This window comes from Podarcis gaigeae, assembly GCF_964106915.1.
Source record: "Podarcis gaigeae genome assembly, chromosome: 2".
NCBI lineage: Eukaryota > Metazoa > Chordata > Lepidosauria > Squamata > Lacertidae > Podarcis > Podarcis gaigeae.
This window is the reverse complement of record NC_139679.1, coordinates 56,960,617-56,987,035: the sequence shown is the minus strand read 5'-3', so window position 1 is coordinate 56,987,035 and position 26,419 is coordinate 56,960,617. Positions and strand designations below refer to the sequence as shown.

The 26,419-nt window shown below is 42.9% G+C and overlaps 2 protein-coding genes across 7 annotated transcripts in view; one reads left to right on the top strand and one right to left on the bottom strand.

Moving 5' to 3' along the window:
• KIF3A (kinesin family member 3A) overlaps positions 1-7,198 on the bottom strand; it is a 33,503-nt gene extending 26,305 nt beyond the window's left edge. For both annotated transcript variants that reach the window (XM_083720232.1, XM_083720231.1), the window contains exons 1-4: positions 6,976-7,198; positions 2,535-2,808; positions 973-1,117; positions 230-314 (exon numbers count right to left, since the gene is read on the bottom strand). In XM_083720232.1, coding sequence (XP_083576358.1) covers positions 230-314; positions 973-1,117; positions 2,535-2,808; positions 6,976-6,981 — 510 coding nt within the window. In that variant the 5' untranslated portion in view covers positions 6,982-7,198. The remainder of the gene's footprint in view (positions 1-229; positions 315-972; positions 1,118-2,534; positions 2,809-6,975) is intronic.
• Positions 7,199-9,466: 2,268 nt separating this feature from the next.
• On the top strand, positions 9,467-26,039 carry CCNI2 (cyclin I family member 2). 5 transcript variants are annotated; one of them, XR_014559706.1, is made up of 8 exons: positions 9,474-9,909; positions 13,724-13,880; positions 14,519-14,653; positions 15,486-15,560; positions 18,061-18,201; positions 19,517-19,747; positions 21,432-23,254; positions 23,656-26,039. XR_014559706.1 is itself a non-coding variant. In XM_083720310.1 (7 exons), exons 2-7 carry the CDS (start codon positions 13,767-13,769, stop codon positions 21,837-21,839), a joined length of 1,104 nt encoding a protein of 367 aa, XP_083576436.1. In that variant the 5' UTR covers positions 9,472-9,909; positions 13,728-13,766; the 3' UTR covers positions 21,840-26,039. The 5 variants fall into 5 exon arrangements, 4 of the variants coding, with proteins under 4 accessions (XP_083576438.1, XP_083576436.1, XP_083576437.1 ...); XM_083720310.1 differs by having other exon boundaries at positions 9,472-9,909; positions 13,728-13,880; positions 21,432-26,039; XM_083720311.1 differs by having other exon boundaries at positions 9,472-10,767; positions 11,138-13,880; positions 21,432-26,039.
• Positions 26,040-26,419: the final 380 nt, after the last annotated feature.

Below are 26,419 nucleotides of genomic sequence, written 5' to 3'. Positions count from 1 at the left end.
AATTCCAGAGGGTTAAGGAATTTTTGGAACACCATGAGAGGGTGAAGAAGAAAGTGTGAATTTGCAAAACATAATTCCCTTCGCTCTTTCATTCACAGAAGCTGGTGCTGGGGTGAAGAGTTTTCTGATGAGTGGAGTGACATTTGGACACAACACTTTGTATTTGCCCATTAGTAATTTTGTTATACAATTCCCATTGCTCACTAGTTTAAAAGTTATTGGTGCTCACCTCCAGCCTCTGTGTCTGGTCCTTCCCCAGCAGGTCTCGCACTTCCTCATTGTAGATTTCCAAGTAAGAGACTCTGACCAAAAACCTGAAGTTTAATGCACCCAGAAAAAAAGAACATATCCAGAATTAATTTGATCTTACAAGCAAATATACAAAACACCAGATTGATGTAAAACTAATAATGAAGGGATCTTATTTCAATCAGGAGGTTGGAGCATGTTTCCTGTAAGAAAATGTGAAAGCATTTTTGACTTTGACAAGATGCAGCCAAAGTGGGAACATGATGCAAGATTACAAAACAATGATGTCACAGAGAGAGAAAATAATCATCCTCACATTAGAATGTGACCATGTTGACCATGTAATGAAACTGAGACACAGTAGATCCAGCACACACAAAGCATATTTTTTGTGTGAAATTAACTGCCACAGGATGTGATCATGGCCAGTGGCTTTAGTAGGAAATCAGACAAATTCACGGAGGATGGTTTTGGGTAGACATAATAGCACAAATTGCTAAACTGCAACCTCCATGTTCACAAGTAATCCAAACCTCAGTCTAACCTAACACTCTAAACACCAGATGAAGGGGAAATGCAACAGACTGCCCTCATTGTGGGCTTCCAAGTAGCATTGAGCTGAGAATGTGCTGAAACAGGTTTCTAGATTAGTTTTGGCCATTGGCCTCACCCAGCACTGGTGTTTTAGGGTTTGGGGGTGAGGAAAGCAATTAAGTGATTTACCTTGTATCACCTTCTGCCTTTGCAATGTGGCCAAAAATATGAGCAAAAGAATTTGGAATGATCCCCCTGAGTTCCGGAACAGCCCGGACACCTTCCATAGTAAATGTTTTTCCCGTTCCGGTTTGTCCATAAGCAAAAATGGTGCCTGCAATATAGGGCAGAGAAGTTGTTAATCCTTTCTTGGACACCACCAGCACTATTAAGACAATACGATGTAAATAGCAATGGTTGCGTATGAAATAATAATAATAATGGTTTAGCTTAGCACGATGTGCACCAGCCACAGCAAACCTAACACACTCCCACCTCCTTAGTTTTGCCTTCACTAAACCATCTCTTCATATTTAATTTAAATTGAGGATTGAAATTTAACATTACCTCTGGTCAGTTTCACTAGACTGGGGAAGAAAATTGTTACTTATCAAGAAAGCATGTATCACTAGGACAAGCACAGAAGGGGAAACCCATTAAAATTGATTTGTAATGGATTTTTTCTCAGCAGTATTAGCTAGCAGCCTCCGTGTACAAGTTCAGTAACACCCCCTCTAATTCTAACGCAGGCCCAAAATTCACCTTACTTGTCATAGCAGGATACACATTACAGTACTAAGTGCAAAATACACGCCTTCCCCATTTACTATGAAGGGTGCATGGTCCCATAGTTAGGTCTCTCTCTCGCCTTAAAAACAAAACAAAACTTCAAGGTTTCTATATGAATGTAACTTACACACCAGAAGGTGGGGGGGACTCGAGTATATGTATCCAAATTCATTCATTCATACATACATATCTACATAATGTGAGAACAGGCCTATAACAGGAACTGGGGAAACAGCAAGTGAAAAGTCAGGGATGGTGTCGTGTCCTGGCATGGATACAATGCTAAACTATGGTTCAGTGCTATGTCAATGAGCTTGCTAAAACTTTGACCTTGCCCATCTCTTCCTTTAATGCAGCTGTGGGAATATTAGTAGTTTTGTTCAAACTATGGCTTATTGGACAAATATGGACCTGTGTTTTATGATCCTGACTTTTTACTGTGAGCGGGATGCAGTTGCTGTTATCAGGAAGAAGACCCTGCCAGTCTCCTCCTTGCAGCATCACTGAAAGAAGAAAGGGGAAAGAGAAGTGCAATAGAGCCCAAGGTCTGAACAGGCTGGTGAGTGTTGGTAGTCCAACTGTACCTGGAAGGTACCATGCTGGCTATCCCTGGACACAACTATTTCGCTAAACTAAAGTTGCCTCTGCAACAAGGAAAGGAAATCTACATGCTGTCTGATGGGGACCAGATATGATTCTAAGAGGACTTGGGAGATTATAATGCAGAAGGATGAATATTATGTAAGTGTGTGAACAGGTCTTAATCACAGTAAAATGTTGTTGATGATTATGTTAGCAATTAGAAAAACAGAGGCACTTTTCAGAAGCAGAACACATTATGAACAGTTGGCATTCTGTAATTAAGCAGAACAGTAGGTGCAAACAACACGGGATATTTGCAATTCTTAATAAAGCAAGGGTCAGCTCATACCATCATTTTTATGCAACAAAGAAGCACTTACCATTATAACCTTCTAGAACAGAGTCAATAATTGGCCTTGCAGTTAAATTATAAACATCAAGTTGTTTGCTCTCTGGTCCAAAAACGGTATCAAATGTAAATGTCTTGGGAGGTTCATTGGAAGAATCTGTTTTATGGACAGTAATAGTGCCTCGCATTTCGTCGACATTAACTGCCATCTTGTAACACATTGCTTTCTCCCGTTCATTGAAAGGCCGGCAGCGAACAACAACCTTAACATTATCAGAATTGTCCGACTTCTCAGATTTGTTAATCTACATAGAGAAAGAAAATAACCAATTATAATTCATGAAAGAAGCAAAGCTGTAAAGCAAAGAAGTGAGCTGTAATCACCACCTACTAGATAACAACTACTTCTGATGGCAGAGAAATGGCATACTGTTACACTGAACCCTCAAATTCAAGGCCCTTCAACTTTTGTGTGTGCCTTGGTACCTGCTCAAAATTTATGGTTGCCTCTGCCCCGTGCCCAAAGTGGTTGTGAGGAAAGGACTTGACCCTGACTTCACCACACCTTCAAAGGCTCCCCCATGCTTCCCGTATCAGCTCTAAGCTTGGAGAAAGGACTACAAGAAACTGAAAAACTGACCTTTGCTTAAATTTATTGTAGATGCTTGTAGACTTTTATTCTCGAGATATAACATTAAAAAAAAAGACAGGGGAGGGAGCAGGGATTACCTCTGCATTTACCCAGCAGATTAAGAGGTACCCTGTACCACTGGAAGAAATTATTCATCCCTCTCCTGGTCTGGGGCTTGTTTCAGTGCTCCAAGATCAGGGCCTGAACCTTTGTCCCAACCTTGGAATTGAGGCAGAGGATCATCATTCCCACACTTGTTGCGCACTTGCACTGTATCTCCAAAAACTTCCAAGCACCTTCAAAGCACAACGTTAGGGACCATTTCCAGCTAAGTTAGGGGGAAGGCTGGAACTTATTGTACTTGCCATGGTGAGCGGGACTATAGGCCCTTTCCCAAACTTCTCTGAGTTCAAAGATGTTTCCCCAGATTCTCCAAAGAGAAAGAAAGCATCAACAGACTAAAAAAAGAGGGTGACGTCAGAATATTGGCGCACCAATATCTCTTTGGATTGCAGCATACATGTTTCAAAAGTAAGTCAAACTGTACTGCAGATTTTTTTGTAAAATCCCCAAATTCCAAAAGGGTTTACACCATATTTAAATGTGTTACATTTGCCAAGTAAAAGATTTACACTGAGATGCTTTTTTCTAGGTGAACCATATTATAAATACCATGCACTGAAAGAACATTGCCAATATTAATATTATTTGATATACATGTTTGTAAACAAAATGATTTAAAACAAAAAGCTAACAAAATAAAACTGTGAAGTTCTGCATTTATGCAAAAGTGAAAAGAAAATTGAAAAATTGAATATGCAGGTCTCGGATGAAAGATATTTGCCCTGGCAGCAGTTCAGGTGAAAATGATCTCAGGACTGTAGCTGGTTACAAACTGAACATGAGTCAGTAGTGTAATGTACCTGCAAACAAGTCAAATGTGATTTTAAACTCCATTAATTGGTCCAACTTCATTTGGAATACTGTACCATGTCCAGTTCTAGGTGCTATGCTTAAAGAAGGGCACAAACTGAAATATGGGTCCAAAGCAAGGCAACAAAGATGGTCAGGAGGAAAGACTGAACAACAAAGATGGTCTTATGAGGAAAGACTGAAGGAACTGAGTATATTTAGCCTAGAAAAGAAAGAAAAACTGATGGGGACCATATACTCTTCAAAAATCTGAAGGTCTATCACACAGAAGAGGGCAAAGACTTGTTATCTGCTGCCACAGACACTAGCTCAAATGGGCTAATAGTTGAACACTAGCAGAACTGCTTGAACAATTTGACATCAGCACCAATTACCCAGAATAGGGTTGGGGTCTTGCTTGATGAAGGTTTTCAAGCAAGAGGCTGAACAGCAACTTGCTGGGGATGACCTAGTTCTGGATTACTTGCAGCAAGCTTAGTGGTTGGACTAGATAGCCTGCAATACTCCTTTCAATTCTACAATTCTAAGTCAGATATGCATTTGCACAAGGTGGTATATGGGCAATTTAAGCATCAACAGTACAATCCTAACCAGTCCTATTGATTCAATAGGGTTTACTCCCAGGTAAGTGGAGTTAAGACTGAAGCCTTAGCCTCCATGTCATCCCCCGCCAATATGTATTGTTTAAATTATTATTAATTGTATACCACCCTATACCTGTAGATCTCAGGTGGCTCACAACAAAAAAATACAGTATAAAAAACACAAAATACATAATAAAAACAAAGACAATCTAACAACCCCCCCTTCAAAAGGGCATCAAATGTCAACCAGCCAAAGGCCTGGTTCTCTATATTACATATCTCAGAATCATAAATCTGAGCAAAGGCATAGGCAAATGGTCCTTCTCTGAAAAGCAATAGCAGTATTGGCAAGGTTTTTCATCCGCTCCTTAATGTTTACCTATGTGCTTGCATCCACTTTGGTGGGTGCCATCTGGGAGGGTCCTGCAAAATTCTCTCTGTGTGTGTGTGTGTGTGTGCATTCGTAAACCCTTTGACCACTCCTACTTATCAGCAGTCGAAACCCACACTCCACCCAAATGTTGCTAAATACAATTCTCATCAAATCCAGTCACCATTGTTAGGATGGTGATAACCCCCATTGGATGATGGGGGATTAAAAGCCAGCAACACCTAGAGAGCCATAGTTTAACCAATTTTGAGACAACTCTGATGTCTAGACTTTCACGCTAAATTGCCTAGGAAGTCTTGCTGTAGAACAGCACGTTTAATAAAGTTGCTACAGCTTTACAGAGGATGCATATGACTTCACAGCAAGGAAATCACAAACACATTAAAAGGCTTTTCCTTAGACACAACAGAATGCATTAAAAGGCTCTGACTCAGCACTAAGTTCAACTACACATACATTGTGACATCTGTAACAACAGGAAAAAATGTTGGTTTTGCTTCAAAAAAAGCAAATGAACAGACGCAGTGAAAGTTCACAGCACTGATGTAGGTATAAGGCATGATATTCTAATGCAAACAAAATTAACACAAGCCATACTAAGTCAACCTGAGGAGATTTCAATGATTTTTACCAGCTAAATTTGATTTCTGGGATCAGCTTTTAAATATATTTTACTTTTATTTTTGCAATCACATTTCCCAGAAAACACTTATTCCACAGACTTCCCCAACATACAAAACTGAGTCAGGGCTTAATTCAACACAGGATAACAGTCACCAATGCACACATTAGTAAATACCAAAACTTGCTCTGCCTTAAGGATGAAGGCATTGACTGTGATCACCATACGACATCACACAATTTTATTGTGGATTTCATTTTGAAAGCTACCTTTCAAGGGTCCCTGCCCAGTATGGCATATGCCCACAACAAATAATCACATGATTTTATTGCATATTTAAAGATGGCCACGATCCGCAAAAACCTTGTTTTGAAAACTGCCTTCAGGGAAGGCCCTGCTCAGCGAGGTACATCTATCCACAGCATCACAACAAGTAATCGCATGATGGTTTCATTCTGGATTTTCAATCGGCTTCATATTGCAGGGATCTCACATCTGAGAGCTGCCTTCAGGGCCCAGGCCCAATGAGCAGTATACATACATACATACACACATACATACATATATGGTTGGCATCCATCTGTCTTGAGAGTCATTAATGATGTGAAGTCAAATGGCTGCGTTAGCAGCACCTAAGTCATCACCCCAGGGCACTATATATATATCTATATTTGTGTGTGTGCTGTGCTTTTTTTAAAAAAAATGTTTAGGGTACTCTCATTTTGATTCAAGAATATCCCCATTTCATTGTTCACATCGGGGAAAATAAATACAGTAAACGGACAAAAGTACAAAGATTCACAAAATGTTTAAGGGTATGCGTCCTCCTGCGTCCCCCCAGAAAAAAGCACTGTATATGTATGCATGTATACACAAACACACATACATATGTAATATTCACAACATCCCACATGCTTTTACTGCGAATTTTCCAATCCGTTCTGTAGGTGGCTTTTTCTTTTTAAAAAATCCGCTGTAAGGTAGATATTACACATAAGGTAGATAGATATTAATAGAATAGGTGAGGTAGATGTTATTGACTCCAGTAAGGTAGACATTATTAACAGCAGCAGCAGCAACACGTTTAATGCATGCGAAGCCGCCGCCCCCGGCCCATAAGCCTGCAGAACCGCCCGCCCCCCGCGGAAGCCCTGCAGCCCGCCGCCCTACCGGCCCTTCACCCGCCGGCGCCTAGCCTCGCTGTCCGCCAGCGCCGCCCCTAGCAACGGACCCGCAGCGCGCAGGGAAGCAGGGAGGGCGGGGAAGGGGCCGAGGCGCCGGGGAAGGGAAAGGGAGAGCGCGGTCTCTCACCGGCATCTTGCCTGCCTGCCTGCCTGCGCTGGACTCAGCGGGGCTGGAGGGGCTCCGGCCCGGGACTGCGGGGCGTTGAGGGAACAGGAGGCCGGCAGCAGCCCGTCTGCTTCGCTACAATAATGGTTAACACAATAGCCGGCCCCAGTGCGCCTGCGCCGACTGGATGACAGCGGGAGCAGCCCACCCTTCCCCGCTCCTCCCCGCCTCCGGTCCTCAGCCTGCGTCATGCAGAGGCCTGTCAGCCAATAAGGAAGCGGCCCCTCCGGCGGCCGGCGGCTATTGGAGTGGGAATGCGGCCAATGGGAGGAAAGGAAGGCAGAGCGGCGGCGGCGGCGCAGTACGCGGGAGACCAGGAGGAAAAGGGGCGTCGGGGAGGAGAATGTGAGGATGCGCTCGGGTCACGTTGTTGGGTCTCAATCATTCAAGCTAGCAGTCTGTTGCACAGATTGGCAGCTCTCCAGGGTCTTTCACAGTCCTACCTGGAGATGCCTGTGATTAAACCTTCCTGCAGTGCATGTGTTCTGCTACCACTGAGAGGAAACCCCTTTCCTTTTGTTTGTGTATGTGTAATCTACCTACAACAATTGCCTTCCAAAACTCGCACCCTCACCCAGGTTTCACACTCCCAAACAGAGTCTGAACAGTGGGTCCTGGTTGCACACAACATGCTAAATGCATGACGTCAAATGCATGACGTCAGTGAAAGTTGCACCCATTGCCACATAACTTGTGAGAACTCAGACTGCAATCCAGACTTCCTTCCACCAGCATGACTTTGTGTAGTGGTGGGGTCACCCACTGCAGTGAGATTGCTGAGCCAGCACGGAATTGGTGTGGAGGCTGGGTCAGATGCCATCATGCAGTTATTATTATTAATAATAATTCATTTGAAGATCACAGGGTGGTTTACAATAAAAGAACATACAGCATAATAACAAACAAAAACAATACCTCCCCCCCCTCACATATTATTGCAAATGCACTGCCATGGCAGTGAGACCCGTTTAGTCAGGATCTAATGCAATCTCTCACCTTCCCTGCTTCTGGAATGCTCCATTTCAGCACTTTCTACTGAGAGCCACTGTTGGAGCGTGAGAATGTTCTTGCATATGTGATGGCCTTAAGCGCTGCAACCCATTGCTATGGATCCAGGTAGAGTGCTACTTGACAAATTCACAAATTGTCTAACAAAGATTCTTCATGCAGGTCTCATGCCCCATCTTGTTATTTGCATTTGGAACAAGAATCTTCACATGCTCAAAGAACATACTTCCAGCAGAAATAGCTTGGCCAAATATGTGGGGCCATTTGTTTATGGACAAGTTAATCACCAAATGAAAGAATTCTGGAATTTGGTGAGACCTGATTATGTCAAACAAACACCTGCTACCCCTTTAAGACTCCTAGTGGTCTACACTAGATGTTCTGCACTCATGTTCTGCTTGGGGCTTCCCCAGATTGGCCACTGTCAGAACAGAATGCTGGACTTAATAGGCATTTGGTCCAATTCAGCAGCACTCTGCTTATGCACTTAAGTTACTTTAGCTATTAAGATGATTACTACTGTAAAACTACTTTATCTCTCACCCTTTAAACGGAAATCTACCAAATTTTCTCAAGATTTGCATTTTCTTTATATATGATTTGATTATTTTTCTGGGAACACTTTGGGGACCCCCCTCAAAAAAAAGTATGATTTTTTTTTGTTATTGACACAATAGTAGACACCATCTACACTATACATTTAATTGTTTTGCCTATAGAAAGGATTCCAATCTCGCCACCAGAATTGCAGTATGAATAAGAACTCAGTCTTGGGCTTGGGCAAGTATGCCATTCCAATGAATTTTCATAGTGATTTGCTTAAGAACCTAGGAAGTGTCCTGCTAAATCAGGCCAAAGATCCATCTCGTCCAGCATCCTGTTCTCACACTGGCCAGCCCAGATGCCCCAGAGAAGCCTGCAATAAGGACCTGAGCACAAGAGTGCTTTCCCCACTTCGGTTCCCAGCAACTAACATCCAGAGGCACTCTGCCTCCACCAAGGGAGGTAGAACATCTCCATTGCCCTCCATGAACTTATCTTCTTTTAAAACCCTCCAAGTCGGTGGATTTTGTGGGGAACCAATTCCCTCTGTAAAGAAGTACTTTTGTTCATGGTGCTTTTGCTTAGCCCTGAGTTCTAGTCTCATGAGAGAGGGAGAAGAATGTGCCAGACTGCTTGCCTTTCCCCCCTTCTTCCTAGAGGAGAGATCCCTGGGAGTTTTCTCTTCCACAAAGGCCATATTGTTACTGTTGGGGGCGGGCCAGGATCCCCCAGGAGGCTGGGGCAGCAGAGGACCCAGCAGAGGAGTCGACGCTCAGCTGTTGCTGGTGATCCTGCTCCAGAGTCAGCCAGGAGGCGCACGCGGGTTGAATCCGCCTGGCCCAGTGATCCCCACCCGCCCCCACCTTGGAGGTTCATGCACGGCGTCACGTCCTGAGACAGTTCTCCCCATCCACCCCCCACAAGACCCATCCGGGGGAAAGGCGCTGTCGCTGTGAGCAACCCCCAAGCCCAGAGGCGGAGCCTGCCGCGGTTTGAATCCGCCCACCAAGAAAGGACTCTCCCAGCCGTTTTGTTGCTCTTTCGGAGAGGGGAGCCTTGCAAAAGGCGGCGCAACGGCGAGCCAACAAAGATATTTTAAAGTTGCTTTATTATTATTGTATTATTATTTTCCACCCTGGGTTTAGAAGCAGGAGGACGCTGCTCCTTCCACCCGGACTTCTGGAACTTAGCAGGGCCCATTAACTTCACCAGCCGCAACTATGGTCGGAGGAGGCGTCTCGTCCTCCTCCTCTTCCCATCGGATCGAGCCTTTGCTTGCGACGCGGAGCCGAACAGCATGAGAGAAGCGCCCCCAGCGCCAAGGGCAGAGCCCCGGGCAGAGAGGTAAGAGCCCATCGGACCAGAAGGGAGGGGAAGGAGGAGGCTCGTTCTCTGGAGACCGACAGATGTGCCCCCTCCCCCAAGTCCCGATCTGGGGCTGGCACTCTGGTAGGCGCCTCTAGCCATGTCGATCTCTTCCCTTGACTTTCGGTCGCCTGGAGTTTTGCTTTCCGAAAGCTGGGCACTTTTGTGTGTGTTTTGTTTTAAAGTGCCAACCAGTCATGTGATCCGAGCCTCGTCTGTTTTGTTTCCTTCCGTGCAAACGGAAGGAGGCCAGTCGTGTGGTTATCAGCCGTCTGTTTTCCTGCCTTTTTTGTTTTCCTGTCTCTTCTCTCCCTGTTGTATAAGGCTGTTTTTTGAGGTTTTAGACAGGATGTGCCCGATGTCAGTGCTACATGGAGGAGAACCACAGTTTGTGGCCTTTTACTTAGGAAACGCAGCCGTATTTGTAAACAAAGGCTTCTAAGTTATGAGAAGTGCAAACTTTTTGCAGTGGCGCACTCAGATGGGATTATCTTTTGAGGATGTTCATCCCGTACCCTTCAACGAAGTCATCCGGCCAGCTTAAATGAAATTAAGTTTACAATAAATCTAGGAGGGGGACGCACATTAAAACATCACCATCTAAAACAGCAACATAAAATCGTACTGTACTGATTGTACAGTAGGAGAGAGGTGCAGTACAAAACCTGGTAATTTAAACCATGTTCAGGCATTCAGCTGAACATTGCAGGGCTCAAAATGTGAATGGGGGCCGATGCAAGCCTTGTCCCCAGTGTGAAGGTATGAATAGGGTTTCTAAGCATGTTCTGTTGAACTCTTGGAACCTCTGAACTGGGAGGATGTCGGAGGATTTTAAAGGTAAAGGTACCCCTGCCTGTACGGGCCAGTCTTGCCAGACTCTAGGGTTGTGCGCCCATCTCACTCAAGAGGCCAGGGGCCAGCGCTGTCCGGAGACACTTCCAGGTCACGTGGCCAGCGTGTCAAAGCTGCATCTGGCGAGCCAGAGCTGCACACGGAAACGCCGTTTACCTTCCCGATAGTAAGCGGTCCCTATTTATCTACTTGCACCCGGGGGTGCTTTCGAACTGCTAGGTTGGCAGGCGCTGGGACTGAACAACGGGAGCGCACCCCGCCGCAGGGATTCGAACCGCCGACCTTTCGATCGGCAAGCCCTAGGCGCTGAGGCTTTTACCCACAGCGCCACCCGCGTCCTGGGAGGATTTATAAGTGTGTTCAAATGAACATGATTACAAATTCACTACAGGTGTTCACACGAAATGCACAGAGGTGTTGGGGATGGGGCTTGCCTGTGATTATAGGGATCCCCCCCCCCCCGGAAAACTTTCCAATGCCAATTAGAGTGGCCTAGAAAATGAATGAAGCACTATAAATTTTCCTGCCCCACACTTGTGATTGCATTTGTGCCCCTGCTCCATCCACCGTTTAGCCTGCATGTAATCCAGTGAAGAGAAATGCATATAAAATACCCCTTGGGCAAAAATACAGGGTTGTTTGTTTTCACAGAACAGGGCTTAAGCCCTAACAATTATTAGAACTCATTTTGGTGACAGTCAGCAAAACGGTTGTGCAAGCAGTATGATTTCCACATATGCAATGTAATTCCTCCATGCCCCATATGTGTGCCATGCACTGTCCCCAAATCTTGTCCAAAAAGTTGGGGGTACATGAGGAGAGAGCGGAAAATCCTGTTGCACAATTATTTGTGTAGAGGTTGAAGGGATGGGCATGGGAGCCACTCCATCCCATCCCATCCCATCCCATCCCATTCCACCCCTTGCTTTAGTGCATTTGGCATGAAGGTCTGAAGGGGGATTCTAACTGGAAAATTGGAAGCTCTCCATTGTTGAGAAGCCTGGTCAGGAGCACAACAACCTCTGTATCAGTTAACATAATTTCTAGTCACACCTCAATCAAATAGTCACAAGGATCCTCCGGCACTGTAAATGCAGTGTTGTACAAATGGACTCCAGTCCATTCTCATATGAGTCTGTGCCATTCATAATGCTTCATCCCATTGCTTTAGCTGCCCGCAGGCCTTTCTCCTGTGGACACCCTCACCAGCCCTTTCCTCTTCTATCTTTCGAGGGAAGGGGAAACATACCTTATCTCTGTTGTCTCCTGATCCAGAACTTGCAAGGTCAGGTAGGGTACCATAGGGCATGTGACTCTGTGTGTGACGTAATCACTGCTTGTTTGTCCGTTTTCATCTGTCTAGACAAAAAGTTGCAGAGCTGTTGTTTTGAAGGGAGTCCTGACATGTGCGACATCATCTGATCTCTCATTATCCTGCTGTGTGAAGGATCTTGTTGGTTTAGAATTTAATAGGAAAAAGTGCCCCCTGCGTGTATACATTAGAATTTCACAAGGGGAGGAGAAAAAACCCCCAGAAGATGTGGCGTGATCAGATAATTAAACACACTTCTCACCCATCCAGGACACCTGCTAGATCACTTTGAGTGAGACATCCAACATGATTTTGTACACTTAGCCTCCTTTGTCATCTTTTCATTTTTTGTTCTTTGCAAGTTTGAATGTACATCCATAATTTTGTGTGCGCCAGACACGTGTCATTCAAATGTATTGTCCAATCTTGATTAGCACCATGCCATTCATTCTGAGATGCCACTTTTCTGAGATGTCTGACATTTGCACTGAACCATGTTTACCATTCTGGCCAGTTCTCAAATTGGCATGCAAGATTGGGGTGTGGTTGGCCATGGGAATGCATGTCAGTTTATATGTGTGTGCACATGTAAAAACAAATGTGCTGAAATCAAAGTTATAGAGCAGCACAAGTTCACAAGCACTTTTTGTTCACACCCATGAGAATTAATTTTCTTCTGTAGTGCTTCATATACATAATCCTAAAAAAACATTCTCTAAAGATTTAGTTTGTGCAGGGTTTTTGTTTGTTTGTTTTTTAAGAACAAATTATTTGCCTCTATGGCAAGGGCTCACAAAATGAGTCCGCTTTTAGTTTTTGTATGCTTTTTCTGTTTTAAGTATTGCCTTATTTATTGCTTTTATTACATTTCTGTAATCCGCTCTGGGATCATGCTAGTGTTGAAGGTGCGAGATATAAATTGTAGAATACCGGTACATAAGTCGTGGGTCTCCCTAACCAAAGAAGAGATTTGAAGTTCTCCATGTGCAATGGAAAAGTGTGTTAGTTGGCTGTGTTTCCCTGTGTGCCTGAGCCAGTAGACATTATGATTGATACCCCATGAATGCTGCTTTAAATGGCGAGCTCTTTATCTGCCACAGCTCCCTGTGTGAACAGAGCACTTCTCTCCATGTCACCACCCCTATTTGTGGGAGTGGCTTTGTGTTGACACATAGAGGAAATGGTCCATTTTGGAGTGTGAGCTGCTAAATGCACACAGCTTGACACCTGGAAATAGTTTCATGTGAAGTAATTTAAAGTGCCTTCCTTATAGTGGGTGTATCACATTCTTTGGTCCCCACCAAGGATAGGCTTCATCCAGGAAGCATGAAAAAAGAAGCTTAAAAAAAGAAGCCAGAACAGAACGTGATTAAAACAAAAAACAAAAGAGTAGCCGTCTGTTTGAGGTTAGAGCTAGCCAGAATTATTAGTCACCATGTCTAGTAGATATAGTGACCTGTCTAGATAATATTTTCTGCCTGCCAAGAGTTTGGTCATCAAAACACACCTGTAATGTACAGGTACTTGGCAAAATGGTTTTAGAGCCTCAACTTATATAGTCTACGTGCAGACCCATGTAGTTCTGTAAGAAATAATAGTAATAGTTTTATTTTGTTTTCTGGTTGTAAGGTAGTGGTTCCTCACCAGGAAGCCGGTCTCTTCAGTAACCGCTATGAAGTGCACAGGACCTCCAGAGAGCCAGAAACTTGCCTTGGCAATGGAGCATGCTCTAGCAAGAGAGACAGAGACTTGGAAGGTGCCAGTTTTCCATGGTTTCGCACTGAAGGTATGCTCTTCATAGAAAAGAACTGTGGTTCATGAAGTTGGAGAGCCACGTGGCATGCATTTTTCAACCTTTGACCAGTAATTTCCTTAGATTGGCAACCTTATTTAGTCAGTTTGAGTGGGGTAGGGAGATAAAGAAGAGTTCCTCAAAAATTGATTATAATTCCTTCATATAAAATGAATATAAATTGGTTTGCTCTAGTGGGTAGGGAACCAGTCCCATCACATGCACCCATACAGTCTACCACCATGCACTTTGTATTATACAGATGGGCATTTTGTAGTCTGGGATACATTTAGTGATTTTTACTTAGCAACAGAATCCTTCCAAACAAGTAAAAAGACTGTGCCTGGGTAAAAACAAAGAGCTCTGTTCTCATGTTCAGTAGTTGCACCTGTGAACCACCCTCTTACACTTGGGTAGGAGACTGTTTGTCTTTAACAAAAACTCTTCCATCTAGACATTAATAACCAATCCTGATTACAGTGAGCAATGAAAAGCTAAAGCAAAATCTCTGTTATGTGTGCCTAAATTTTTTTGGAATATATTTCTAGCTTTGCTGTCAGTTATGTTCTTTAAACTTCAGCAAATCCCAAATTATTGTGTTTGTTTTAACCAACCCCATTATTCCATTTTAGGGCACAGACATATCTCCATTTTATTATGAGAAAGCTGTTTTGTGGATCAGGGAATCGAGTTTGCTCTTCCAGTTTTGCTCCGAAACGTTTGCTCTGGCTGTCAGCTTTTTTAATCGGTTGTTGGCATCAGTGAAGGTAAAGAGCTTCAACCTCACCCTATTTCTTTTATTATCAATGGAAAACATAATGGGGATTTCGCTGGGCTGCAGCATGCACTCATCTAATATTAGAGAGCTGAATCCAGATGTGTAGTGCAGTCCTATTGGTACCCCATGAAGGCTGCTTTAAATTGTAAGCTGTTTGTATACCACAGCTCCAAGTGTGACCCGAGCTTCTCCATCAGTGTTAGCATGAGCTAGGGCAGAAACACATCCAAGTGCTTTGATTAAAATGTAAATAAAGGGAATATATGGAATAGGTACATTCTGCATGAATAACACTGATCTCGCTTCCCTGTCCTAATTCTGATATTTAAAAAAGCAGTGGCTGTTAAACATTTCATGCCGGGCCCTTTCTGTCTTGTATTAATTACTTGAAGTGATTTCATCATAGACCATATACAATCGTACCTCCTTTTGCGTTTGGGATCTGTTCCAGAGCCCCAGATGCTTGACGAAAACGACGCTTGACAAAGCAGTGCTCTGCACATGCGTGAAGCACGATTTAGTGCTTCTCTGCGTGCAGCAAAACCTGGAAGTAACCCGTTCCGGTACTTCCAGGTTTGCCACTGACATTGGACAAAAAGGACCCTAAACAGGGCGGTCACAAAACGAGGTACCACTGTTTAGCTTTGAAGAGTACTGCTGCTAAATTGCCATGTTCCAGTTACTCAGATAGACTCCTCTTACTGCTTGGTGCACCACAGTGAGGCATCTCAGAAGCATGAATATGTGTGTGTGTGTGTGTGTATCCAGTTGGGTATTTTTCCTCCATTCTTTTTCTTTAAACTATTACCCTTCTCTTTCAGGCACAGTTAAAATACCTCCAATGCATTGCAACAGCTTGCTTGGTTCTTGCAGCAAAAATCAATGAAGAAGATGAGGTGTGTATGTTTTAAATGTGGCAACCTAAGAGAAGGATTTGTCTTCCATTAAAGTGACATGTACAGGATCTTCACAGACACACACCCTTTTTTATGGATGTGTGTAGTTGGAATGGCTTAAGCCACTGTGAAAGTCTATGGGCAACCTGTGTCCGAGGGAGCCTGTCTGTCCCAATAGGCTACCTGTCAGTTTTAAACCCATTATGAATGCTTATTTCAATGTATCAGGTTACAGTGACATTGTTGGATGTTTGGCAGCAAAACTACAGTAGAACATCTAGGTAAGTCACTCTCAGACTTGCCTTAGTCTGCTTGGATCATACACTCTCCGTTTTTCAGTTGCCTGTCTCGTTGCTATGCTGCATCTATTGATGCATGGTGGTTGCCGATGAAATCATACCGATCCATGCTTCGATGGCCACATGGTATCCTGGACAAGCTTGCAAACAGTGCACCAAGTTGCAATTGAAGGCTTGGGTCCACGCTACCTGAAAGATTGCATTTCCCTATAGAAACCTGCCCAGGTGCTAAAATGAGCACCTTCCCTTAGTCCCATCAACATCAGAAACATGGTTGGTGGTGACATGAGACAGAGCCTTTTTTGTGACTGCACCTGTTTTGTGGAATTCGTTCCCAAGAGAGGTTAGATTGGCTCCTTCTTTGTTATCCTTCCACTGTCAAGCTGAGACCTTCCTATTCATACAGGCCTTAGTTTTCAAAGTGCTTATTTCTGTTTGCCTCACTGCTTACCCCAGGAAAACCTGATCTTTAAATTGGAACACATGGCAATCTGGTTTGGTCCAATTTGTCACTAAATAGTGGGTTTTCCAGGGGAAAGCAGCAGGGCAAAGGACCCATGCTTAGAAATTGTGGAGCAAACAGAAAACTGCTTGGACCTGTACTTTCTAGGCATGGGGCATATAGAAGTGTGGCAGAGCCCTTGATGCAGACGAAGGTTATCACTGGGCTACCTTTTAATTGCTGGTTATTAATGTCTTGTAATGAATTTTGATTATTCTTTTTAACTAGTTCATTTTTATTGCTCTGTATTTTATAATGAAGCTTTTGAAATGTTGGAAGCCACCTTGGATCCCGACTTGAGAGTAGGTGGGATATAAATACATTGCATAAATAAATTAAGTGGCATTTCTGCATTGGATATGCTGAAGAATCCTGAACTCTGCTTTGAGCACTAGATTGTCGATTGTGTCAAAAAGTTCTTATAAATTCTGTTGTTTAGTTAAACAGGCTCTAAATAATAATTGTTTCCTTTCTCAAAGAATCCTTGAAAAACTGTGTACTAGTGGTCTGATTTTATGCTATGTGTACAAAGTCACTGTAGAAGCTAGAATACAATTAGGCCTCTGTTATTGAACAAGATCTGACACTTAAAGCCCAGGAGTAAACTTCCTCAGAAATGTCCATAATGAACTTTAGCAAGGCCTTCATTCAGTGTATGTTTTAGGGTTGGTGTCACAAACTTAACTTTAATCCAGGGATGGTTAATCTGTTACCAACAGGCCCCAAGAGGTATTTTTGCCCCTCCCCACCCCAAAATTTGTCCTTTTTTAAAAAACACCAAAGGAAATTTAAAAAAAACATTTTTTTTAACAGAATGGATACTCTACTGCAGTGTTTCCCAACCTTGTGCCTCCAGATGTTTTTGGCCTACAACTCCCATCATCCCTGACCACTGATCCTGCTAGCTAGGGATGATGGGAGTTGTAGGCCAAAAACATCTGGAGGCACAAGGTTGGGAAACACTGCTCTACTGTAATACCAAAGTGTTTTTGTGCCTCCCAAGATCCTTCAAAAATATGTTCATTAACAATCCCAAGCCCTTATATTTATGTATTTATACATATTATAAAATTACTGATTACTCAGGCAGGTCTCCTACTGTGATTCTGGAGTGTCAAAAGTTTTTTGTGTGACTTGCTCAAGACACCCCCCCACCCACCCCAAGCATGGTCCTTTTTAAAAAGTGGGGGCACATTCACTGTACACTTCCTCCTCACCTACTTTGACATGTGGACCTCAGAGAGTTGACCGTGGTTCAATGTGGCCCTTGGCCTGCAGAAGTCCTCCTCTCTGGCTTTAAGGTTAGTACTCTAGAAGTGAAGGTGAATATGCAATAAAGATAGCCAAATCGCAAGAGGAAAAAACCTCGAAGAATCCAGCCATTGTTTCAGAACACAAAAAAAGTTGAAGGCAAGTTGTTTTCATACATCCTCAAGATGCATGACTAGTGAAATTAGTCTTATACATACATAAGGGAATTCACAAGGGTGGGGAATTACTTTTATTAAAATCTGAGAACATGGTGCTATAATGAATATTGGGATTATTTCAAGGACCTCTTGGTTTTTACCCCAAAGAGGATAGTTGAGTAGGCTGCATTTCATTTATGTGATAGTAGTGCACACACCACACCATACAAAATTTCATAGGAATTTGGGCTTCTTTTATTATTATTATTTTTCCTTTTGTTTTAAAACAGATAATACCATCGGTAAAGAAGCTTGCAGTGCAGAGTGGTTGTAAATGTTCTCCAGCTGAGATTGTGAGAATGGAAAGAATTATACTCAATAAACTTCACTGGGATCTTTACACAGCAACATCAATCGATTTCTTAAACATTGTAAGCACTAGACATTTTTTTTTCTTTTTTGCAAAAGGCTAAACTAGGGTTGTTGTTCTTACCAAATAAGACTAGAAAACAGCAATGGTTCACATACATTCCCTTCTAGTTAGCCTCGCAGACCACTCATTCTTAACTATCTGCAAATCTTTTGAAGTGAATTACTGTTCAAGATATTGAAATTCCATTTGAACACCCAACTATTCCATAAGTTTTATTTACAAACAATGTAGACTCCCATTTTGAAAGGACAACTAATAATTGACTTTTAAAAAGAGCTCATACTGTACCACTAGAGATTTGTTCCGTTTGTTTTAAATATACACTGCAAAAATATTTCTAACTATCTGCACTCTCAATACTGTACATAAAAAGCTTTCAGAGTTTTTGCTACATTTCACAAATGGGGCATCTCAGATCAGCTTTTCTTTACTCCTCACCCTGCATAAAAACATTTGACCCTCATTTTTAGGCAAATTAGATCATTCTGATCTGGCACTTAAGTCACATCTTATTTGCTAAACGTTTTCTGGAAGAAAACTCCCCGTTAAGAAGTTACCATGTGCTATAGTAAGGCAAAAGTCATGTGATAATGTCTCTCAGAGTTCATCTCTTCACAGCATGGGTGGGAGACCTGTGACTCTCTTAATGTGGCTGGACCCCAGCTCCCATCAACCCCATCCAGTGGTCAGAAGTGACAGGAGTTACAGTCCAGCAGTTTCCGGAGAGCTGCAGAGTCCCCATCTCCGCTTTATAGCAAAGGGGGGATTCCTGGGTCATCCTGGCATTAGGATTGGTTGGGGGGAAATGTCTGATCAGAACCAGGATGATGAGATTGTATTAGTTCTGCTTCCAAGCATCATCAGTTGTTCTCTCTCTCTCTCTCTCTCTCTCTCTCTCTCTCTCTCTCTCTCCTGTTTGCTGGCTTGAATTATCACCGTTACTCAGTTATACAAACGAGAAGTCAAAACCTTCTGAATTGACAATTGCGAACAATGCAACGAATTCAGAATTAAGTTACATTCAGTAGAAGCTTCAACATTTCAATATTTGGCAAATACGACACAAATGGTAACAGCAGGACAAAAAAATAATAACAAAACTTTATAAGAGGTTTCCTGCCATGAATAAGGATTAGTTTGCACTTCTGGTCAATGACATATGAAAACGTACAAAGTTCACAGTTGACCTCAGTTCTGTTATATATATATATATACACACACGGTATATATATAAATAAATATAAATAAATGTGCGTGTGTGCTTAAATATATATATGTGTGTGTGTGATATAAATGTTTTCTCTTCTCTCCAGTTCCATGCCATGGTGATGTCCAAGTGGCCCCATCTACTAAATGGGCTGCCTCAGAGGAATCCTTCCCGCCATGCCGCATTCTTGACCAAGCAGCTACAGCACTGTATGGCATGCCACCAAGTATTGCAGTTTAAGGGCTCCACATTGGCTTTGGTGATCATCACCTTAGAGTTGGAGAGGCTGACTCCTGACTGGTTTCCTGTAATTACTGATCTGCTAAAAAAAGCACAGGTAGGAGTCAAACTGCCTCTGCGGCACAAACCTGAGGCCAGCACAAAGACTGAAAAAGGAAAAATGGAAAAACTTCACAAATACTTTAAAACCATTTAATGTACGTTTTTTCATGTACTTCTCAGGAGTGCTGGTGTGTCTTTTGTTAGGATGCATTTTTTCCACCGCTGGATGCGAAATTCCATGTTAGTGTAATGAAAGTTAGGATCCGGATGAAGGGCAGCCATTCCAAGCCCCTTATTAGGTTATGCGATGCCATGACATTGTGCTTAATTTGGGTCACACTTTCAAGAGATGCTCTATTCTAAACAATAGAGCACCACCACTGTTCTCATTCTGACAATTTGTCACACCCCAAACTTTAAAAACTCTCATGGCCTCATGTTGGTTGGCCCATTATACCTGAAGGAGCATCTCTACCCCTATCGTTCAGCCCAGATAGTGAGATCCAGATCCGAGGGCCTTCTGGTGGTTCCCGCATTGCAAGAAATGAGGTTACAGGGAACCAGGCAGAGGGCCTTCTCAATAGCGGTGCCTGCCTTGTGGAATACCCTCTCACCAGGTGTCAAAGAAATAAACATCTATCTGACTTTTAGAAGACATCTGAAGCCAGCCCTGTACATGTAGGTTTTTAAAAAACGTTTGAGGTTCTAATACTTTGTTGGAAGCTTTCCAGAGTGGCTGGGGCAACCCAGTCAAATGGGTGGCATATAAATAATAAAATCATTATTATTATTATCTCCAGTTCCCCAAGCCAAGCTCTAAATGAGGACCTAGAGAATTCAAGAGTAATTAGGTTTGGCACTAGGCACCAATGCAACCCTGCTGTGAACAAGGGGGGCAGAGTAGTCCCAAGTGTTCTGAATGAAAGCACTATAAAACCATCCTGGGGTAGGTGAGGAACAGTACAGCATAGAACTTTGAGCCTTGCTTTACTCTCCAGTTCCTTGTCCTACCGTACTAATCTTTAGGGGAGAGACCAGGTGTAACTCTGGCTTTTCTGCCATAGCAACTTCTCCCTGCCCCCTCCAAGCTCTATAGTAAGTATTAGGGGATATTTCTGTGCAAGAGTTGAATTTCAATGATCTGAGTGGAGTTACCATGTGACTCTTTTTTTTCCTTTTTCTCCACTGGCACAATGCCATTTGGTAGGTTCCTGTGCAGCAGTAAGTCACATGATGGGTTCAAACACAGCATTAATCAATGGCTGAATTTCCACTATAGTTTGAGTTAACAGTGGTTTTGAGCAGCTTGTCTGTGTTTGTTTTCCCATCTGCTCAGGACTTGCTTCATAAGTGCACTTCAGTCTGTGGTGCATCAGCCTAGAGCAATGGCTCTTTGTGCTTTTGTCAATGGCCTGTGAATTCAGAAACAGCAAGCCACAGTTAATGCAGCTATGGTTTGCAAACCAGCTTCAAACTGTAGCTTCAGATCCTGGTTTATGGGCACCAAACAAGCCATGGCTTGTTTATAGTTTTTTGTTGTGTTTGAACCCAGCCAGGATATACACAGACTCCACATTTGCTATATGCAACGGAAACTAGTACATGTTATTCATATCCCCTGAAATAGACTTTGACTTCATTAGTTTAGTACAGCTGGAGATACTGGAACTGAAAATTGATGACAGCTAATAATTTCAGAAGTTGAGAAAAAAACAGTTGTGTTATATATTGCATTACAGATCGACAGCACCCAATTCATCCACTGTAAAGAGCTTGTTGATCAGCACCTCCTGGGCTTCCGACCATCCAATACTGTTTATATATTCAACCCTGCAAACCAAAACATCCAAACTCACTCGGACAAAAGGTTACCCTGCTGTTATTCCACAGTGAAGCAAACACCACAGATCAACTCAGGATCCAGAGGGAGCTGGCCAGGCCCATCAGCTTTCATACTTCTCAGAGCCAAAACCCATGAAGATGACATGCAGCCTGATGAATTCTATGATGGATTCAAATACCTGTACAGTGAAGATGAGATCCCAGAAGCTGGGCAGACCAGCAGTATGGGTGGCAGTGATAATCAGAGGCAAGAAGAAAGCAACAACACTTGCCCACCATTACAGCCTGTTCCTCAGATTGACTGATTTCTGTGTAGCACCGTGGGACCAGTTCGTTCCAAAGGTTAGTAGAGCTGTTAATAAGAAGCACTGCCTATTTTTGAAACCTTTAACTCTCTACCTTTTAAAATGCTTTCTGCAACCCTGCATGCCTTTTTCCATAGAGTTGGAAGGGACCCCAACAAGGGAATGCAGGAATCTCAGCCAAAGCATCCATGACTGATGGCCACCCAACCTCTGCTTTAAAAACCTCCAAGGAAAGAGAGTCCACAACCTCCCAAGGGAGACCGCTCCACTGTCAAACAGCTCTTACCTTTGTTTTGATATGGCCACACTAAGAGAGACTGAAAACTAAAAAAAAAACACACAAAAAAACCAAAACCCTGATCTACAAGCAGCTGAAATACACAACTTCAGGGATCAGCATTTAGCAGACTGGGCTATGTGCTATGCTTAGAAATACAGATCAAGCCTTATTTCAGGAAGGAGTGGGCGCTTCCTAGGTTCCTCGTTCTTTTGTGTACACAGTAGGATAGTTTGTTTTTATTCAGACACTAATTGTCGTCTCCTGCACAAGCTAACCTATTGTACGTCATTACTGAGCCGTGAATGAGTCCTGAAAATTAGTTGTAGGGATGAGTAGACTAATGACATGCAGCTAGGCTCAGACTAAGCTTAGATAGGGGCCGGCATGAAGACTTTTTCCCTGCGTTGATAAAATAGAACACCACTTGGATAAAGGTGTGTGAGCTGGGCTTCAACCTTAGTGAAATTGTGCTACAAGAAGAGTTTACCCTTGCTGAACAATTGAAACTTTTCTCCCTGCTGACTGACTCCGAAATCAAAGACAACTGGAGTGCTCATCAGATGTCAACCTTACTGGACTATGGAACAATTCTTAAAACATTGGAACTTTTCTTCACACTGTGTCTCTGGCTTCTTTGCCATGAGGTCTTTTCGACAAGTTCATAGGAAGTTGTCCTTAGAGGAGAGATTGCAGGAAAGCTATTCAAGGGTCACATTTCGCAAAAAGGGAAGGGGGGCAGCATTTAAAATTATTCATTTTTAAAATTATGTATGGAGCAAGCTTCCCTTTCCAGTTGTCAGGGCTGACAGCTCAAATTCAAGTGAGCTAACCATTGGTATACACACCATCACCATCCTGTATTAGGTTTATTTTACAATGACATGCTCAGCTGAAGCTGTATCTGGTCATGCAATCCAGCTCTGAATGAATACTGCAAGCATCATGCAAAAGTTCATCTGGGTAGATAATTGTGAAGTCCTCCAGTACTTGGTGCCTTATTCCTAAATGCAAGAAATGGGCAGGCCTGTGTTGGTGCAGGTGAAATACGCTTGCTAATGAGGTTGGATGAGCAACAAAATGTTGGCTTCTGGGAAGGGGGGGCAATCATTTCTGCACATAGCATTGGAGAAGGATGGTGTTATGTACTGAGGTTCTCACCCTGGGCCAGCAGGGGGATAGTGTAGATAATTTTCACTCAGGTCCACATATGCAAATAAGGGATTGAAAGTGACGTTCAGTGATTGGATAGTTACAGAAATTTGTTACAGTTGCGTTGTAGTGGAGCTCTATATAAGCAGGCTGGCTGAACCCTTCAGTTCAGATCTGTTCTGGCCTGTGAATAAACAAGAGCTGTTGAAGAATCACTGTGTCGTCTGATATATTCACCCACAACTAGAACACAACTGTAACAAATTTATGTAACTATCCAATCACTGAACATCACTTTCAATCCCTTATTTGCATATGTGGACCTGATTGAAAACTATCTACAGTATCCCCCTGCTGGCCCAGGGTGAGAACCTCAGTACATAACAGATGCTATAGCCACATTTCCACAGTTATGCCATAGAATTCACCATCCCTGAATCTTTTTCATTAAAAAAATTAAAATAAGATTCTAGCCCTATGAAAGGACATAAAATACGCCCACACAACTTGTGACTCATACAGTTGAACATAGTACCCCCAGCCATATATTGTAGCTTACCAAATAGTTCTCATTGCTCTTACAATTATAGTCACTGGCAGGCAATTAAAATTGTTGTTGTTGTGGAGGGACACCATCTCTGGTGATCTGTATTTGGTTTGATGGGCCGTGTAGTTCAGGACTGATATAGACAATACAGTGGTACCTCCGCTTGCGGATGGGATCTGTTTCGGAGCTCCAGTCGGATCCCAAGGTTTCTGCAACTGGAGGGACCACTTCTGTGCATGCACGTTCGCCGGTAGACCAGATTGCTTCTGTGCCTGTGGCGAAACCCAGAAAGATACTTCCAGGTTTGCCGCGTATGTCTCCCGAAGGATACGTAACCGGAGGTGAACGTAAGTAGAGGTACCACTGTAGTTCTATTAGATTTTTATTTATACAGATATATTCCCTGTCTTTTAATGATAAAATCAGTTATCCTGTGCTTCGTTCAGAGAGCTCAAAGCAGCCCACATAGTTCTTTCTGTTTTTATACTTGGGACAATCCTATAGGTTAGGCTGAGAGAATGTTGCAACCCAAGGCCACTAACTCTAAGTGGGAATCTGAACACAGACTTCCTCAGAAGCTAAGCAGGTTTTCTAGTGATGCAGAGGAGGATTTCAGGCAGCTGGATCGCCTATTGCCCTCCCACAAAAGCAGAAGTAAGTTGTGCAAAATAAGCCGTGATAACGCTTCATTTTCAAGTGTCTCACAGATTTTAGCTTTTCTTGATGCGGCATTCATATTAACTTGAGCATGTTTCTTTAATGTTAAAAAGCATACAGAGCCCTGTCTATGAAAGCTCAAAGCCTTGTTTCAGCAGGAAGATGTACAATAGCACAGTGCTGAGCTGTGCACAGAAATAGGCTCAGATTCTATAACGCTGAAGGGTACAGTGGAGCAAAAATAGTTCAATTGTGATTGGATACCACAAGGAGACTGTAGATCAATGTCACATTGGCAGCTCTAGTCTGCAGCAAGCAGTTGAAAGGAGAGATAAGGGAATAGGTACAGATACTTACTGCAGGTCCAGTATTGCTAGATGAGCAGTCTGTCCCTGGTCCCACTTGGCGTAACAATCAATAAATAACTCTGCAGCAAGAATCCCACAGCTGATCAATGCTGCAGCAGAGGTGCATTTATCACATGTGCATGTGCTTATGCCAATTGTCTTTAGCATTTTGGAAAAACTGTTTCTCAAGTTAAACGCATTAATAGGGGCAGCCCTTAAATGTCTTAGCCCCAAATCCTTAAAAGCCGTTTGTGCAACCGCATTGGGCCTACCTTTAAAGAATGATGTGAGGGTGAAGATGGCCCCAGATACACACTTTGGCACCAAATGATACCCCTTCGCACATAGTAAAAATGTCACAGTCAGCTTCATTATTGACTATTTTTGCTCTCTCTGCTCATGGTCCCCCAAACTGTGCTTGCTGAGGTGCTCCCTATCTAATGGCAAGGGACAGAAGGATCAATAGTGCAATATATGCATAAAGTCTTTTTAAAGACTCAGCAAAAAGTCACATCAATGTGAAGATCGAATGTGAATAAGGGATCTTTTGCACAGCTGCTGTGGAACACAGTAGCTATGGAAAAACCACAGGTGATATTCTGCTTCCCAACCTATCGCCAGATGGATGTGGGTACAACACTGCAGCTGCTCAAGAGACAAAACCTGCATTATGTTAGCAGTCCGTGTTTCTACCACAGTGTGCCTGCTTCCATTCAGCTTGCTCACACGGCTCTCTCAGAAACTTTTCCTGTGGTAACCACATGCCTGATGGTTGTGTGAAGAGGCCCTGAAACACACCTGGCAGGTGTACATTGCAGCAAGTGTTGGAATACGTCAGGAAAGCACATGAAAGCTACCAAAAAAACCTCCAAACTGTGAATGTTATGCTTAGTGCTTAAGAACTCAAAGCAGTACCTTGCCAGCATGGCAGCATAGGAGTGGTGCTGATACATAGGAAATAAGCTAAGAACCGAGGAATTTAATTATGCAGCATGTTAAACTGCAAAATCGGTTGGAGTTTCTCTAGTCTAGTTATTCAGGGAAAGCTTGGAACAAAACGTCCTTGGTCTTGCTTTTCTTTTTATGGGACCAAAAACACTGTCCTTTTCTTTGATCACAAACTGTGACATGACTGTTTATATTTTTAATATAGGAAAACATTTTTTTTGTTTTTAATGTGGGTGACCCCTCCTTTTTGTTATATAAAAATGTACTTGAAATATTGTTTCTGTGTTTTTTCTTCTTTCCTGGAATCACATCTCTGCAGTTTCTTTCAGTCTGATCATAGAATGGCAATGCTACTGAACTCTGTTGATTGTTTATATTTACTGTATTAAATAATGGGAATACTATATAATAGGAATATATGCAGTATATTCGTAGAGTTAGAAGGGACCCCACGGATCATCTAGTCCAACCCCTTGCAATGCAGGATTTATTTTTGCCTAACATGGGACTCAAACACATGGTATTAAGAGTCTCGTGCTCTACCAACTGAGTTATGGGGAGAGCAACCCATGCCCCTGATCCGCCGTTATGGAACTTGTTCAGATGGAGTGGAGGTGGCCCTACATTGGGGCTCCGGCTTGAGGAGCTCTGC